Source organism: Ambystoma mexicanum, chromosome 3p (assembly GCF_040938575.1).
Source record: "Ambystoma mexicanum isolate Mex_15411 chromosome 3p, UKY_AmexF1_1, whole genome shotgun sequence".
NCBI classification, from domain to species: Eukaryota; Metazoa; Chordata; class Amphibia; order Caudata; family Ambystomatidae; genus Ambystoma; species Ambystoma mexicanum.
In genome coordinates, this window is record NC_090925.1 from 892,088,585 (window position 1) to 892,104,209 (window position 15,625).

A 15,625-nucleotide genomic window follows, 5' to 3' on the forward strand; every position below is an offset into this window, starting at 1 on the left:
CCCCACTAGGGGGTCCTGTGTGTTAACCCTCAATAATATTATTTATGCCCTTCCAATTAGGAAGGTTTTTGATATATGAATAGGAAAATATGAATATGAAGGATAGGAAGCTGGTTTGTGGGACTTTGCTGTTTCTGTTTGAGTGGAGTGGAATGTTTCTGCGGTGTGGAAGTAGGCTGAGACTGCTTCCTCTGTTCCCCCCCCCCCTCCCCGTGGCTGGAAGAGTGTTTGCCCTGCTTCTTTGGGCCTTCGGAGCTTTTTGACGCCTGGCGTCGAGCTTCGGTAGTGGTGGTACTATCCTTCGACCGTGTAGGTTGGGATTCGGGAATGGGCGTTACTTGTACTGACGCCGACTCCTGGAGTGCGTTCTGGGGATAGAGGTCGCTTTCGTATTCCGACGATCGAACCTCGGTTACCTTGGGGAGCGAGGCACTTTTGGCAATAGTGGATGATTGCCTGGCGTCATGCGGCGATCTAGATCGCAAACGCCCAGAGGACGCCGATTCGGACCGTTGCCCATGTGCCTCTTTCCGAGAGCTCGACGTGCGCGTCGAGGCTCGGTGGGACTTCGTGTGTTTGGAAGTGCTGTGGGTTGCGCTTACGTCGAAGGGGTCTTACCCATAGCCGCCCTGCCGGACGACCTTCCGAGGTCGGGGACCTGCGCCTGGCTGTCTTTCGATGCTGTGTTGCCCTCGCCGTCCGAAAGTACAGCGTCGCTGCCGGCACCGTCCGCGGCCATCGCCTCTTGACTCCTGGCGTGGTGGGCCCAACGCTTGGTGGAACAGTCTTTTAGTGCTTTAGGTTTGAACCTACTACACGCTCTGCAATTTGCCTCGGGGTGATCTCTTGGCAAGCAGAGATTGCACATGGCCTGTCTGTCAACCCAAGGATACTTGCGGTTGCAGTTTGGGCAAAATTGGAAAGGGGTACCCTCCATACGCACCTTGAGGCAGCGGGCTGGTAAGTGTAGGAATATATATAAGAGAATATATAAGAGTGTAGAGTATGTCCACCCCCCACTCTCCCTACTTGTACGGCCGAGGCCAGAGGCCTTCCTAGGCCCACTTTGCATGAAACTCTCGACGGTCGCCTTCTTCTCCGGATCGGCATCGAGTGACGCCTTCCGAGATCAGGTAGTCCAGCATGGCTTCTCCGTGAGAGGTGCAGGAAAGGTCGCAAGCCTCTTCAGATGTCGTCCTCTGGCCTTCAGGCGGCTGAACAGCTACACAGGGAACTTGGCTCCTCTTCTGATCTGGTGAAATGGCTGCTTGACTCCTTTATCCTAAAATTCAGGGGAGTGATTAAACTCAGCCCTCCAACTGAAAGGATCTGCACCACTCATGAACACCAGCAGTGTTCCAATCGGGATCCAATCGGGATCCGCAGTGGGGCTGACGCAATCATGCACACCAGATCACTGTCACATGTTTGTGGATTGGAACCAGACAGCCCCAACCCACCTCCTGGATCCACACACAAATGGCATGCACTAGCCCACAAAAACTGCAGCTTTCCCGGGCAAATGCATGACCATGTTAAGGATTTACTGAGAACAAAATGGCCCAAAAACAAGCGAACCCACTCGTAGCATGGCCATCTTTGGACGCAAATGTGCATACAAAAAATATAACAAAAATTGTAAAAATATATCTGTTGCCACCAGCTTGTGTTTAGGCTCATTTAAAGGTAACCAAAAATCATCCCACAGTGAAAAGGCTAGGGTGATACAAATGTAACTATGTGCAATGTTAAAAAAGTTACCAAGTAAGGTAAAAAGTAAAAGACAAAAGACAAAAGTACAGTTTCCCATTACTGACAGTATGAAGGACTAGTCAGCTTCCCCTTGACAAAATTAGCAGAAAAGCCAAGGAAGTGAGATCAAAAACAAAAGTAACACATGTGGGGGTCCATAGAATATGGAGGGAAAATTGCCCAAAAGGGAAATCTTTCCTAACATAAGGTCTTGCACTTTCCCAGGAAAGCTGCTGCTTTTGCGGGCTAGAGCTGCCTTTGTGTCTGCTTTTACCCGGGAATAGATCGGACTGTCTGGTCCCATTCCACATCCATGGTGCCTGAAAGTCTAGGTGTGCAGCATGAGTGAAACGCACAGTAGTCCTTGATTGGAGAGCTGCTGGTTGTTTGAATGGTGCAGATCCTAACCATTGGTGGGCTTGGACCTACTTCCAGGCTGGATTTGGAAAAAGAAAAGGAATCTTGCAGCCATTTCTTCAGATCAGCTTTGGAGTCAATTATCCTATGTAGATGGAGCAGCCGAATGAAGATCCATAGATGACTCCCGAAGAGCCAAGCCTCCCCTTCCTGCATTTGGCCAGGTGAAGCCCTGCTAGACTACATGGTCCGTGAAAGCCCTCTGCAGCGCTCCAACCCTTGCACTTGTACGACCAACAGGTCTCGAAGCATGCCACATCCTAAGTGTCCTTGGACCACCCGGTGGACTGACCAGCTCTCAAAGTGGGCTACCTCAGCAGAATTGGCACCGTTCTGCGATTATTGCAGGAACTTCGGTGACAGCCAGATTGTGGTATAAGTCGTCTTCCGGCTGAATTTCAGCCTCCCAGTTTCAAGGATTCTGCTCTGGAAAGTCATCTTCAACCGCAACTGTAAAGACACCTGATGTCGCCAGTGTGTGGTAGCCGTCGTTGGAACTCACCTTCTCCAGTCTTGTGAAGTGTCCCGAAGAGGTCTGCATTGGTGCCTTCTGCATTTCTTCTTTGCAAAGGGTTGCACTCTGCTCCTGGGATCAGCCGGATCAATCCTTGCCCCTGCAGCTCTTGGGCACCTTTCTAATGGGTCCAACAGCGGGAAAACCTACCTCCAGTCAACATATCCCCTGAATCAGATTTTAACAGATGACTAGGTAAGTGGCACTGCATTCCCTCCCCCTGTACTCCTTAGAATAAATCTTAGATTACACTTTGGTTATTCCATTCCATCGGTATCTGATGGTAAGATCTAAACGCTTGTATCTAAAAGATAGGAATATCATTTTACTAACATGTAACATTGTTGAAATATCTTCTGGAACATTTTCACCACCACACGAATTCTTCCTATATCTGTCCCTCTCCTAAGGATAAGCATTGTGACTTTTGGGCACAAGGCTCCATAGATCATAGGGATTGCATTTATAAGTTGGGCCATAATTCTTGTGAACTGGTTTCATTTTACTGCTTCACTACTTGACTTCTTTAAATCATCCAAGTTATGCCTTCCTACAAACCTAAAGGTGACTGTATGTACGTTTTACAATTGAGTATTGTGTGATATCACTACCTGCTTGTTTCATTTCTTAGTGTGGCTTTGTGGGCCTATAATAGAGTATTTTTATACTTGGCGGTCTAAATGGACTTATTGGGTGCTTCACTGTGTACCCCCGGCCCCACTCACTTTCTCCTGAGACTAAGCCTTGACCACTCGCCATGCTTACCTTGATTGGGTTTGGCTAACCTCTCAGAGTTCCCCTATTCACTATGACTAGGGTGGCCTCCTATAATCTGTCCACTAGGCCAGATTCTAGATATCCATCTTAACAATGAGGAATTAGCATAGATTGTTAATTGAGAAAATACTGGGTAAAGCATTGAGTAGAGGGCTGCTGCGCACCAACAAACAAAATAGCATGGTAGACAACAAAAAACAGAACACTTGCAGGGCCTTGTGTGGAATGAAAGATTTGGGGTGCTGCCATTTCAGAAAATGGCAATCTGAAAACCAGAAAAATAAACTTACAGTCTTGAATAGATCCTGCGCAATCAGGATTTAGAAAAGCAATCATACAATAAAACAAAACTTGCTTTAAAAAAAATGGCGGGGTTTCTAGTCATTTGTTACTTTCATTTTGTGAGGAGACATTTGAAACAGCTGTCTTTTGTGAGAAAGATTTATCCCTTAAAGGGCAGATACGCATAATGATATTAAAGAGTATTTCAAACTTAATGTGAGTTTTGTGTCACAGTGTCAACAATTTGAGAAGGCTTTTCATGCCCGCATTATGGGTGTCTGAATGGCCAACAGATGCAAGGTCAAATGATGTCCTTGTCACATATTGCAATGCATTTTCTACAGCTTGTGTTGGAAAACCATACCAAGAGCATGAGGTTCAGGCCTTCCAGTAATTTACAGTTGCGGTTTTTTAGTCGGTGAGCTTCATCAATTATCACACAGCTCCACATAATCTTCTTCAGTTCTGGACAGTCAGCCAAAATCATCTCAAATGTTGTGATGATAACTTGAAACTTGAAGATCCCATCAATGGTATTGCCCTGTAAGTAAAGAGTTAGAACATCTTCATATGTTCACATTTAATGGTCACTAAAAGACACACCCTGAAATTTCTGCAGAAGACAACAGAACACTACTTCAATAACTGATGGAAGGCAAACTAGTTAGTGTCACAGATGGCCTTTAAGAATATACCCATTCCCAAAGACAGTCCAATAGTTTTTATTTTGATTTGTAGAAGTAAGCTCTCGAAGAGCCGTCACCCTGTAGTCGAGGCGCTTCTTAACCTGAGGCTAGGCACTAGAGATTGGTAACCCGTACTACCTAACACTTGCCTACCTTAAGATAATGGTCTAAAGACAAACACCGTATCTGTCAAATCTCTCGCAGGAAACAACATAGGTGTGTGGCATGCTGGAGGAAGGAGTCAGAGGCAAAGGGGTTGCATGGTATGAACACTTTAATTTAACAATAAGCAAAAAGGCCGAACTCTGCCTATTCTAAAGGGTATTCCCTACCTAAGGAAAACTCAGGTGATCGTCGTCAGGGTGGTTGTCCAAATGAAACATTCCTGTTCTCTGTCCAGAATTACCTAACTCTAGCCCTACCACTATATATTCAAACATAGAACACAAGGAGAATGATTCCCTTCTCCTGGTTCACTTGTGTTAGGACAGTTTTTAGTAAAACCATTCAACTCAGGCAGTACAAGATGGTTCTAGGTCAAAGGTTCGAATGAAAAGGATCGAATGACCAAAGGGTCGAATCAAAAGGACCGAAAACCAAAGGGTCGAATTATTATTATTTTTTTTTGGGGGGGTCCCCCCACAAACCTCCGTTTTTTTGTGCAAAAAACACTATTTACTATACGAAACCCAAAACAAAAAATATATTTAAAAAAAAATGCAACCCTTTGGTTTTCGGTGCTATTACCTCGACCCTTTTGGTGTCGAACCTTTGACCGGACACCGTACAAGACTCCACTCTTAGTATAAGGCTGTACCACCCGAGTTCAGGGTAGCGCAGACAGAGCAGCCAGGCTTATCTTAGGAGGGAGAGAGGGCAGTAGATACAGTACAAGTGAAATTGTAATACAAATGATCCAAAGAAACACTGAAGCACTATGTATTGTAAAAATAAAGGATTTATTTAAATACAGGTAGGCCCAGATAAATCTAGGGGTTAAGTAAGTACTAACACTAACCCATTATATGAAATCACAATATAAAACACAACATGTTACTTGAAAGCACACAGGCCCAAGTATAAACCTTATTTGGAACACCTAACAGTAGTTCTAGGGAAGTCAAACCTTGTTATACACATTTAGTATAGGTCAAGCCTATTCTTTGGGAGTAAAAGACCAATTATTATTTTTTTTTTTAAAAGAATTTTATTAGTTTTTCAATACAACCAACAATACAAACCAAACACGCAGTGCAATCCACAATTATTACATTAACATCAATTAGTTTTTGTTCACTGCCCCCCTGTTCCCACCCCCCTTCACGAGCCTGTTTGTCCTTCGCACTCAGTATCTGCTACACTCGGCAGGGCGTCATTTTCATCAGATTCCTCTGGATCTAACATTGTTCCAAATAGACCAGATATCAGTGCTTTCCATGCCATCAGGGTACCCACTTCTTCCTCCCAAGACATGCTACTTGCCTCCTGCCACACCATCGTTTCAGCCTCCGCCCATTTCTGTAATTCTTTCCACCACACTTCCACCCGAGGCTTATGACACTTTTCCCATCCCATAGCTATCCTTCGCTTTGCAAGCACGTACGTCAAGTCTTTCAGCTTCCCAACATGCTTCAATTTTCGTGGCCTAGGAAACCCTCCCAACAGGCAGGCCCAAGCCGTGTCTATGGCGAGCGTGACCCCTTTCTCTGCTAGCTTCTGTGCGACTTCCCTCCAGAAACACTCGATCACTGGGCATGCCCAAAACATGTGCGTCATATCAGCATTTTCCTCATTGCACTTAGGGCACGCCTGTCTCCCAGCATTCCTGAATTTAGATATTCTCAGCGGGGTCGTATACGCTCTATGCGTTACGTACAACTGTATTTGCTGCAATCTGGCATTCCTAGATATTTTCTTATGGTATCCCAGGGCCCGCTCCCACATCCCATCCTCCATTTGGGCTCCCACCTCTGTTTCCCAATCCAATCTCAAATGTGTCAATTCCTTTCCAACCTTAGTCATTACCATCTCATACAATCTAGAGATCTCATGCCCCCCTTCAGTTGTGTCAGATATCATCCCCATAATGGCATCCGGTTCCTCCGCCAACACCGTTTCAGGCCATGTTATCCGAATCTTCCGCACCAGCCTGTGGTACGTAACATACTGGCCCCAATGTAGTCCTTCCTCCTCTCCAAGTCCTTCAAACTCCCTGATGGTCCTCCCCTGCCATATATCTCCCAACGTCACCAGTCCCACCGCCTCCCAATAGGTTCTGATAATCACCCTCAGTTGCTCATCTCCTCCCGCCAAAGCAACCAGAGGTACCTGCGGGGAACACGGGAGCGAGTCCCCCATCATTATACATGCTCGTCGCCACATTTTCCACCCAAGCCTCATCATCCCCGGGCACTTCTTTATTTCTGACTCAGGCAACCAGATAATTTCTTTCAGGTAAAACGGGCACAGTCCTGCCCAAACAATCTAAGTTCAGGGGTCGCTTCATCGGAGAGCCATTTGGCCACAAACTGTAATTGACTCGCTATATAATAGGCCTCAAAATTAGGTAGCTTGACACCCCCTTTTTCATGAAAGTTCTGCAACTTCCAGAGCGCTACTCTATTCCGGGTACCATGCCACAGGAAGTCTCTACACATACCATTTAATTGAACAAAAAACCCCTTGGGAATCATATGTGGGATATTGCTAAAAAAAAAATGTAGGAGCCTAGGCAGAACCACCATCTTAAGCATCGCTCCCCTCCCCATCATCGCTAGAGGCAGTTTCTCCCAAAACCTCATACATTTGCAGATTTTCTCAATGGCCATCACGGTATTACACCTGTGTTCCTCCTCCGCCGTATGTCACATATCTATTCCAAGGTAGCGGAAAGAGCCCACCGTCCACGGCACCTGTAACACCGGCAACCTTTCTGCAGGAATTCCCTTGTAACTGCCTAGAGGGAAAATGCTAGATTTTTGGGGATTCACCGCTATGCCGGACAACCTCGCATACCTTTCCATCACCTCCAGAATATACTGAAGATTTTCTTCCGGGTATCTCAAGTATAATAACAAATCATCCGCATATAGGGATATCAGGTGCCGTTCTCCCCCAACCTCAATACCTATCGTGTCGTATTGCTGCCTCAGGTATAGTGCCAGGGGCTCCAGAGCCAGAATGTACAACATCGGGGACCAGGGGCACCCCTGTCTAGTGCCTCTGCTAAGTTGCCATCTCTCAGATACCACTGTTCCTGTTCGCACCCTGGCTAGTGGCGCACTATACGGCATCTCTGCCCACCTAATGTACCCTGGCCCCATTCCATACTCTCCCAAAGCCGCCAGCAGCCACGCCCATCTGACTGAGTCGAAAGCTTTTGCCGCGTCCAAAGACACGATTGCCATCTCTCCTTCATTGTCACAGCCCCATTCAATCACCCGATGGAGTCGCCTGTGGTTGTGCGTAATATTCCTGTCCGGGACATAGCCCGTTTGGTCCGGGTGTATTAATTTGCTACTTACTTTCCGCAGTCTATTCGCCAGGACCGCCGTTAATATCTTGCTGTCCTGGTTCAGCATCGACAACGGCCTGTACGAACCGCAGCTATGCCCAGGTTTATTAGGTTTAGGGAGCGGTATTATGATCGCTTCTCTGAGCAACTCCGGCAATCGTCCCACTTCAAACGCCTCATTGAGCATTTACAACATTGGGGGGAGCACTTCTGCCCCATATGCTTTATAAAATTCACTAGGTAATCCATCTGCTCTCGGGGTCTTACTAGTAGGTAGCTGCCTAACAACCTCCTCCAACTCCTCCAAAGTAATTGGTGCGTCTAGTTCTTCTCTTTCTTCTGCGCTTATCTTGGGAAATCCTATTTCTTGCAGAGTTTCCAGCATCTCATCCCGGCTGCCTCCTCCTCTATCCTCATATAGTTCTCTATAATAATCCGCAAATTCCCTGTTGACTCCCTCTTGGGTGTCTGCCTCCTCCCCATCTTCTCTGGTTATCGTCCTAATCGGGGGCCTAGGGGTTTCACTCTTATATAGCCACGCCAATAGACGGGCCGTTTTATCTACACCCGCATGTTGTCTCTCAAAGTACTTTTTGTAATTAAGGTTGCAGAGCCTTTCCCAGTATTCCGTGCACTGCTGCTGTAGTTTAAGCACCAGCTCGGCGTCTATGCTTTCACTTTTTAGTTCTCTTTCTAAGTCCCCTTCCACCCTCTGTAAATCAGCCAGGACCCCATCCTGCAGGTCTTTCGATTTAGCGATGGCCACACCCCGCATCACCACCTTAAAAGCCTCCCACAGTGTCCCCGCAGAGTCAACGCCGCCTGTGTTCACCTCAAAATAGCTAATGATCTCATCTCTTATATCCTCCCGAAAAACCGGATCTTTGAGCGCCTCCGCACGGAGGCGCCACGTCGGAATCCGTGCCCTAGGGCGGCTGTATTGCCACCCCAGAACCAGGGACGGGTGATCCGACAGGACCCTCGCTTTATATTCTATGTGAACGATCTCTATCATTACATCTGATGTGGCAAAGGCATAATCAAGTCTAGTGTGCAGCTGTTGTGGGGCCGAGTAATGTGAATATTGCCTCTCATTAGGATGCTTTGTTCTCCACACATCTACCAATCCAGTCGTCTAACAACGACTGCAATGCCCTAGCTGCTGGGGCAGGCCTGACCATCTTGTCATCCGACCTGTCTAATACGGGGTTTAGCACACAATTGAAATCCCCTCCCCAGATCACCGCGCTACCCACGCACAAGCTCATGTTGGTGCACATAGTCCGGAAATACTCCGCCGTATTTTGATTAGGGGCGTACGTGTTTACAATGCACACCTCTCTATTCTCCACCACCCCTCTCACAATGACCAAACGCCCCTCACTGTCCACCGTTTCCTGTATCAAGTGAAACGGGACGTGCGGCGCCACCCAGACCAGCACACCCCCCTAGCATAGGCCGAGTACGAAGACCCCACTACAATACCTTTCCATTTTCTCCCCACCAGCTCCAGTTTTTCCCGTGTCAAATGCGTCTCTTGTAACAATGCAATATCTATCTTCTGTCTTTTCAAATACAGCATGACCTTATTCCTTTTTAGGTAGCTATTGAGTCCCCTGACATTCCACGTCACCATTCTAAGATCCCCATGGCTCGTCAGTACTCATCTCTCTCCCTCTCAGCCAACCCCATCCGCCTGCGCAATACAGATACAATTCTAGGGCTGTTCCCTGTAGGCCCGTGTTTAAACTCAAACCCCCCAAAACTATATACACATCAAACTCTCTGCCTCCCTCCCCTCCACCCGCCCATCCCTTCCCCAACAACTCCCTCCCCAACTGTTGCCCAGCTCCATCCCTGGATCTCAGGCACCCCCACATCTAGCCCTGTCTGGTACGCTCAGAGCTCAGTAGGGTGAAGTCGCCCTAATGGCCACTTAACTATTAATACTAAATGGGGGTGTGAGGACTAGCCCTGAAAGGCTCCTTAATAAAGCAACAGTCACCGTGCACACAACGCATTATCTATCCTACTCCGGGCCCGTCTACGAACAGGCCACATCAATGACTATAATCAAGTCCCATAGTCTTAAGCCGCATCATCTCCCTGTGCTCCCATTACTCATTGCTTATCTCTTCCGCCTCTTTCTTCCGCCTGGATGTCAGGCTCCTGGGGGCAGCCCTGCGTATCAAGCCAACCCATGGCATCCTCCGGAGTGTCGAAAAATAAAGTTTTATTTTTATGAAAGACCTTCAATTTCGCCGGGTAAAGTAGCATGTATTTCTGACCCGCCTCCCTCAGACTCCTCTTAACAGCCCCGAAATTCATTCGGCTCCGCTGCACCATCAGGGTGTAGTCCGGGTAGGCTGTTGGGTTTGCCTCCCCTCGCTTGATTGTTCCACCTTTGCTAAAGTGTTCCAGAATCCTTTCCCAGTCCCGATAGTTGAGGATCTTGGCAATGACTGGCCTAGGTGGGTTGCCAGGCGGCGGCCTCCTTGTCAGAGCCCTGTGCGCTCGTTCCACTGCAAATCCTCGAGACAGAACTCCTCCGGTTACCTCCTGTAACAACATGGTTTCGACAAACTCCGTGGGGTTGTGGCCCTCTGTTCCTTCCGGTATACCCACAATGCGGATATTGTTCCTTCGGGCACGTCCTTCCGCTTCCTCCGCTCTACTCTCCAAGTTGCCCACTCTTTGCACCAGGGCATGCAGTTCCGACTTGTGTGAGGCGCAGTCCGCTGTGTTCGAACTCCCTTCTTTCTCCAGGCTCTCTGTGCGCTCCGACAGGGACCTCACATCCTCTCGGAGTAGATTCACCTCCTTGTGCACTTCACCGACCTTAAGGTCCAACACTGTTTTCAAGTCAGCCACAACTATTTCGAGTTTGGACTCCCAGGCTGCTTTCAAGTCCGCTTTCAAGTCCGCAATTGCAGCCAGCACCTCTTGATTAGGACCCTAGGAGCCAATGCTAACGGCGGGAAGCTTGTCTTTGCTCCTGGCGCTTTCCGGGCCCGTTGGTGTTCTGGCAAATTCGTTCAGCGTAGGTTGCTTCACTTTTTGTCTTAGAGGCTTATTAGACATGACGCAGCAGCCGTATGTTATGGGTCCTCCCACCTCTTATGCTCCACAATCAGGGGGAGAAGGGCGCACACTCCGTTCCAATGTCCAAGGCCTTACCCAGGCATGGGCGCCTCAGAACCCCAAAAGCTCTGCCAGCCTCCTCCGTGGCATGCCCTATCGGCCTTTGTACACACCAAGATGCAATGTCTCTTAAGTTTCCTCTCGTTGGAGGCGCGGACTCGCCTACTTTCACCCACTGTGTACATTACAGAGCATCCACCATAGCCTTTGATCTGATTGCCTCAGGAACACATCTCATGCAGTGCGTCCGCGCTATTGTTTGCGTAGTTCCAGAGGGGCGGCCCGGTGCTGTCTTCCGTGTTTGAGGGGGCCCCCACACCAGCGTCCCGAGCCTATTTCTCGTGTGCCGCAATGGATTGTGCTCTCCCATGTAATTACATCAATCCTATACTGGGTTACCTCGTAACACTTGTCCGGATCACCGACAAGTAACCGTAGTAATTGAAGACACCAGTCTCAGCCATCAGGCGCCATCTTCGGGTCTAGTCGCCTCAAGCTGCCTCTTGGGTTCACTAGTTTTGAAGCTTATTGCCCAGCCAGCAATCCACTTGAAGTCCGAGCAGGGAGGCGCACCCTTAGTCTCAATATCGCCCGCGCAACCCAGTTTATGCAGCATATAGTGGCCCGTCAGTCCGCCCTCCTTTCTTCGCTCCTGCCGGGTAGTGTCAGGGCACCTGAGGTGGTCACATGTGTCACCGAGGAAATTGTGCCCCTAGAAGTGCCCTTGTTGTGTTTCGGATTATCCTGGAACTATTTTATGTGCCCTCTAATTTCCATGCAGCTTTTTATTCACGCATTCTCCTGCTGCAGTAACAATGACCCCGCTCAAGCAATCTGCCTCCTACCTGGGGGGTTCGGCACCAGAGTCTGAATCAGCTGTTTGGGGCACCGATGCTGCAGCCCGTGTGTCTTACTGCAGCTGGGTTAGCGAGTCGTGGTTCTTGGCTGTTTATGGGCTCTCTGGTGGGTGCTTCAGGTCGGGTTCTGACTGCTCATTCACGCTCCTCGTACTGGACTCAGCACTGCACCCGTGTACCCCGCCGTACTGTCTCTGTAGTGCAGTTTATTATCCCCGCTAGTCTGAGCATCCCATCATGAATCCACCTTACAATAGGCACCCTTTAACACAGCGTATGGGCTGCACCACGGCTTCCAGCAGACCATAAATCCAATAAAGTGTTGCCGGCTCTCCCCTCCTGTCAAGCTTTATGTTCACACACAGCCACACTTCAATTGAGGACATGGGCACAGAAGCTACAGTGTATCATAGGTTGCGCCTGGTGTTAAGAGCGCCCGATACATTTGTAGCCCTCCGGGAAGACCCGTGTCGGTGTCAGGTCTCAGTGTCCCAGCATTCCTCCGCCCCTGCTGTTGCTAAAGACCGGAGCCTTCTGTCAATTACAAGGCTCACTCCCGTCAACCCTCGTTGCACACAATACAATGTATCACTGATCAGGCCCTGCTCGGTCTCCTCACGTCCCAGCTGCAGGCTGCTTCAATGCCAGCTCAAGCCCTGGAGCCACAGCCCACAGAGCCACTCTCTCACACTGGCTGCCCTCTTCCAGGGCCCCGAACAGGGTGTCGGATGCAGCGCCCCAGCTAGCGGCTGCCTCAGTGACAAGTCGGGTCCCAGAACCGCGGCTTTTGGAGCCGCTTCCTCATGTAGGCTGCACACCTCTGGGGCCCCGAACAGGGTGTCTGTCGGATGTACACAATGTCTTTAGCCCCCACGGCCAACACTTTATTCGCTCCGCGCACCTTTACTGCAATCGCGCATGGAGTCAAGTAGGTAGGCACCCGATCCAGCCACGTCTTTGTTCTCTTTGTCTGTCAGGCGGCGGCCATCTTTTTCTTCGTAGCAATCTCGCCCAAAATCTTCCGCAACCTTCGGCAATGTTCTTAATGCACAGGTCCGTGCCACAGAGTATCCACACGTGCTCCTAAGCTTCAGATGGCCGATCCTTGTAGTTATAGCAGATTTATTTCAGTCATTGAGCGGTTATCAGCCGGATCTTGTACGGATCTGCAGGAGCTCCAGTATGGACACTCCCTCCTACATGGCTTCCCAGCCACGCCCCCTAAAAGACCAATGGTTACTTTCAGATTACTTTTGGTAATACAAGGGCAGTAGGCCCTTCCAGTTGTACAGTGAGTCTTGGAATTGGAACAAATCACAAACAATCAACTGGACAATATACCTTTTTGGTGAATACTTAAACACTTATTCTAGGTGCAGTAGAAACCTATAACTACTTTTGTCATAACACACAGTTATACCAGGCGAGTAAAACCTAAGGATGTAATATACAATTACAGATGCATTGGAAATCAGGGAACCCCAGATTGAGGTAAGCGATAACTCTGGTAACTTGTTTTGGATGGCACACAGCTAAGCCTAGGTAAGTAAAACCCACTTACTTTAACTTCACAATGAAGGGGGAAGTAAAACCCAATGTCATACTTTACTGAATAGTTATTCTATGTAGGAAACAACCTAATGTAGATTTACCAAGGACAGACTAGCAGCAAGTCAGGGGAAGCAAGACCCAGTTGGGGGACACTCATACAGTTATCCTAACAGGACTAACCTGGTGATACCAACAGTTGGAGGACACTCTTACAATTACCCTACAGGAATAATCTGGTTAAACCAACATATTACTTTTGTAAAGAGGCACAACCTAATCACAGGAGAGTAAAACACCTTTACATCTACTTTCTTTTAGACTGGCAAAACAGTGGTTAAGGAAGAAAAGATTTTAACCATACTTTTAAGAATAGTGCATCAAACATTCAAGATCAGTAAGAACTTTTGTAACTGTTCACTCTTAGAATTACAGTTACCCACCAACTCTTTACAACTAAGTAAAACACTTGATTTCTTTTCTAGGCAGAAGTCCCAATCCCTTCAAAGTCTTTCCCTTATTCGTGGAGCATGAGTGTTCTCAGTGGCAGAAGGGGGGTCACTAGGACTAGTGACCAACAGGCAGTGTTAGAATAAGTTCTTTAGCATCAAAGGTCAGAGTTCCTTAGGAAAACTGGGCAAACAGGTGAGTACTTTACTTATAGGGTTAGAAGAGGGTTCAGGGGCTTCACAGAAGACACCCCAGCAGGATTCTAGCAGTGGGACTGAGTGCACTGGATGAGGGACCTCCCAATCACAGAAAACAACCCAGGACTACACAGAAATCCCAATAGGCTTAAGGTAAGTATATACCCAAGTCAACACAGTATCTCAGCAATGAAGAAGAGATTGCAGCAGGAGAACTTGAGGGACTGCAGCCAAATGCCTGGTCAGTGGAATCCTCGTCCTGGAGACTGAACACAAGACCTCAGAAGGGACTTTGCAGCAGGGATCGAAGGAGAAGGCTCTAGGCAAGATTTCTCTAGTGGCTGAATGCGGTCCTGCGGGTTTGGCGCCTTTTCAAGGAGCACAGAAGAAGACAGAAAATTGTGGTTTAATTCTCGTCGTTTAAAAGGTCCAGCACTCTTCTGAGGGGACTTTTTGGACTCGATTTGTGTCTCTGGAGATACACCAGGATGCCCACGAAGTTTCAGCGAGATTCCGAATTAGGAAGACTGTGCACCGCACAGTGGCTGAGGTCCCAGGGTATTGGGGTATTGCAAGAACACAAGGTCACAGCAAACCGTGGGATGGCTCAAAATGCAGGTCTTCTTGATTGAGTCTAGTGGGTCTCACCAGGCTCTGGGTTCGGGTCGTCGCTTTCGGAGACCCCAGGTCAATTGAAAGGAAGGGCTGCAGCAGGCTCTGGTTACACAGCAGGCTCTGGTTACACAGCAGGCTCTCTGGTCGCTGGAAATCATTCCCGCCGCTTTTCCTTCGTCATCCTCTTCGGTTTTCTGTTCCAGCCGTCGACATGACTTCAGCTTTCAGGTTTCCAGTATTTATCAGAAACTGGTTATAGGTCAAAGGATCAAATCAAATGGATCAAAAAAGTAATTCCATTAAACAATGAATTAGGCTTTATAGGAAGAAAGTGAGGAGTGTCACATTAACATACAGTGGTACTATCAGTGGTTTTTCTTCCAGATCCTAAGGATTTCAGGGACTCAAAGGTAAGATGGTTAAGGAGTTCCACCATGGAACCAAAGTCACCATACCCATGAGTGAAGTCCCTCCCTGTGAGATCCTCCTGCTTTCTACCACCGCTAGTAGGAATATCGGGTAGGGGCCTCACCTCCCTAGCCTCATAGGGAAGGGCTCACCGATGGGGAGAAGTGACGTGATACCACGGTTTGTCACAGGGGTCCCCACTCAAAAACCATTTCTGTTGCAACTCTGTGGTTGCGCCTCCAAGGCACTCGAGCCCCACTCTTTTCTGTCTGAACTCTGCTGTTCCTCACATCTGTCACTCTTCCTTTTCTCCTGAAACAACCCACCGCCTTCTCTGCTCTCTCTGCTTCTTCCACCTATCCATCTGTTACTTCCTCCTCCTCCTCCTCCTCCTCTTCCTCCCCGCTTTCCTCCTCTCCCACCTCAATGCTCCTCTTCCTCCTCTCACACCTCACCGCTCCTCATCA

The 15,625-nt window shown here is 48.3% G+C and overlaps 1 protein-coding gene across 4 annotated transcripts in view; it reads right to left on the reverse strand.

The window, feature by feature from the left end:
- CHD6 (chromodomain helicase DNA binding protein 6) overlaps positions 1–15,625 on the reverse strand; it is a 2,307,824-nt gene that overhangs the window by 1,739,195 nt on the left and 553,004 nt on the right. For all 4 annotated transcript variants that reach the window (XM_069652122.1, XM_069652123.1, XM_069652121.1 and 1 more), the window contains exon 12: positions 4,107–4,283. In XM_069652122.1, the coding sequence (XP_069508223.1) occupies positions 4,107–4,283 (177 nt within the window). The remainder of the gene's footprint in view (positions 1–4,106; positions 4,284–15,625) is intronic.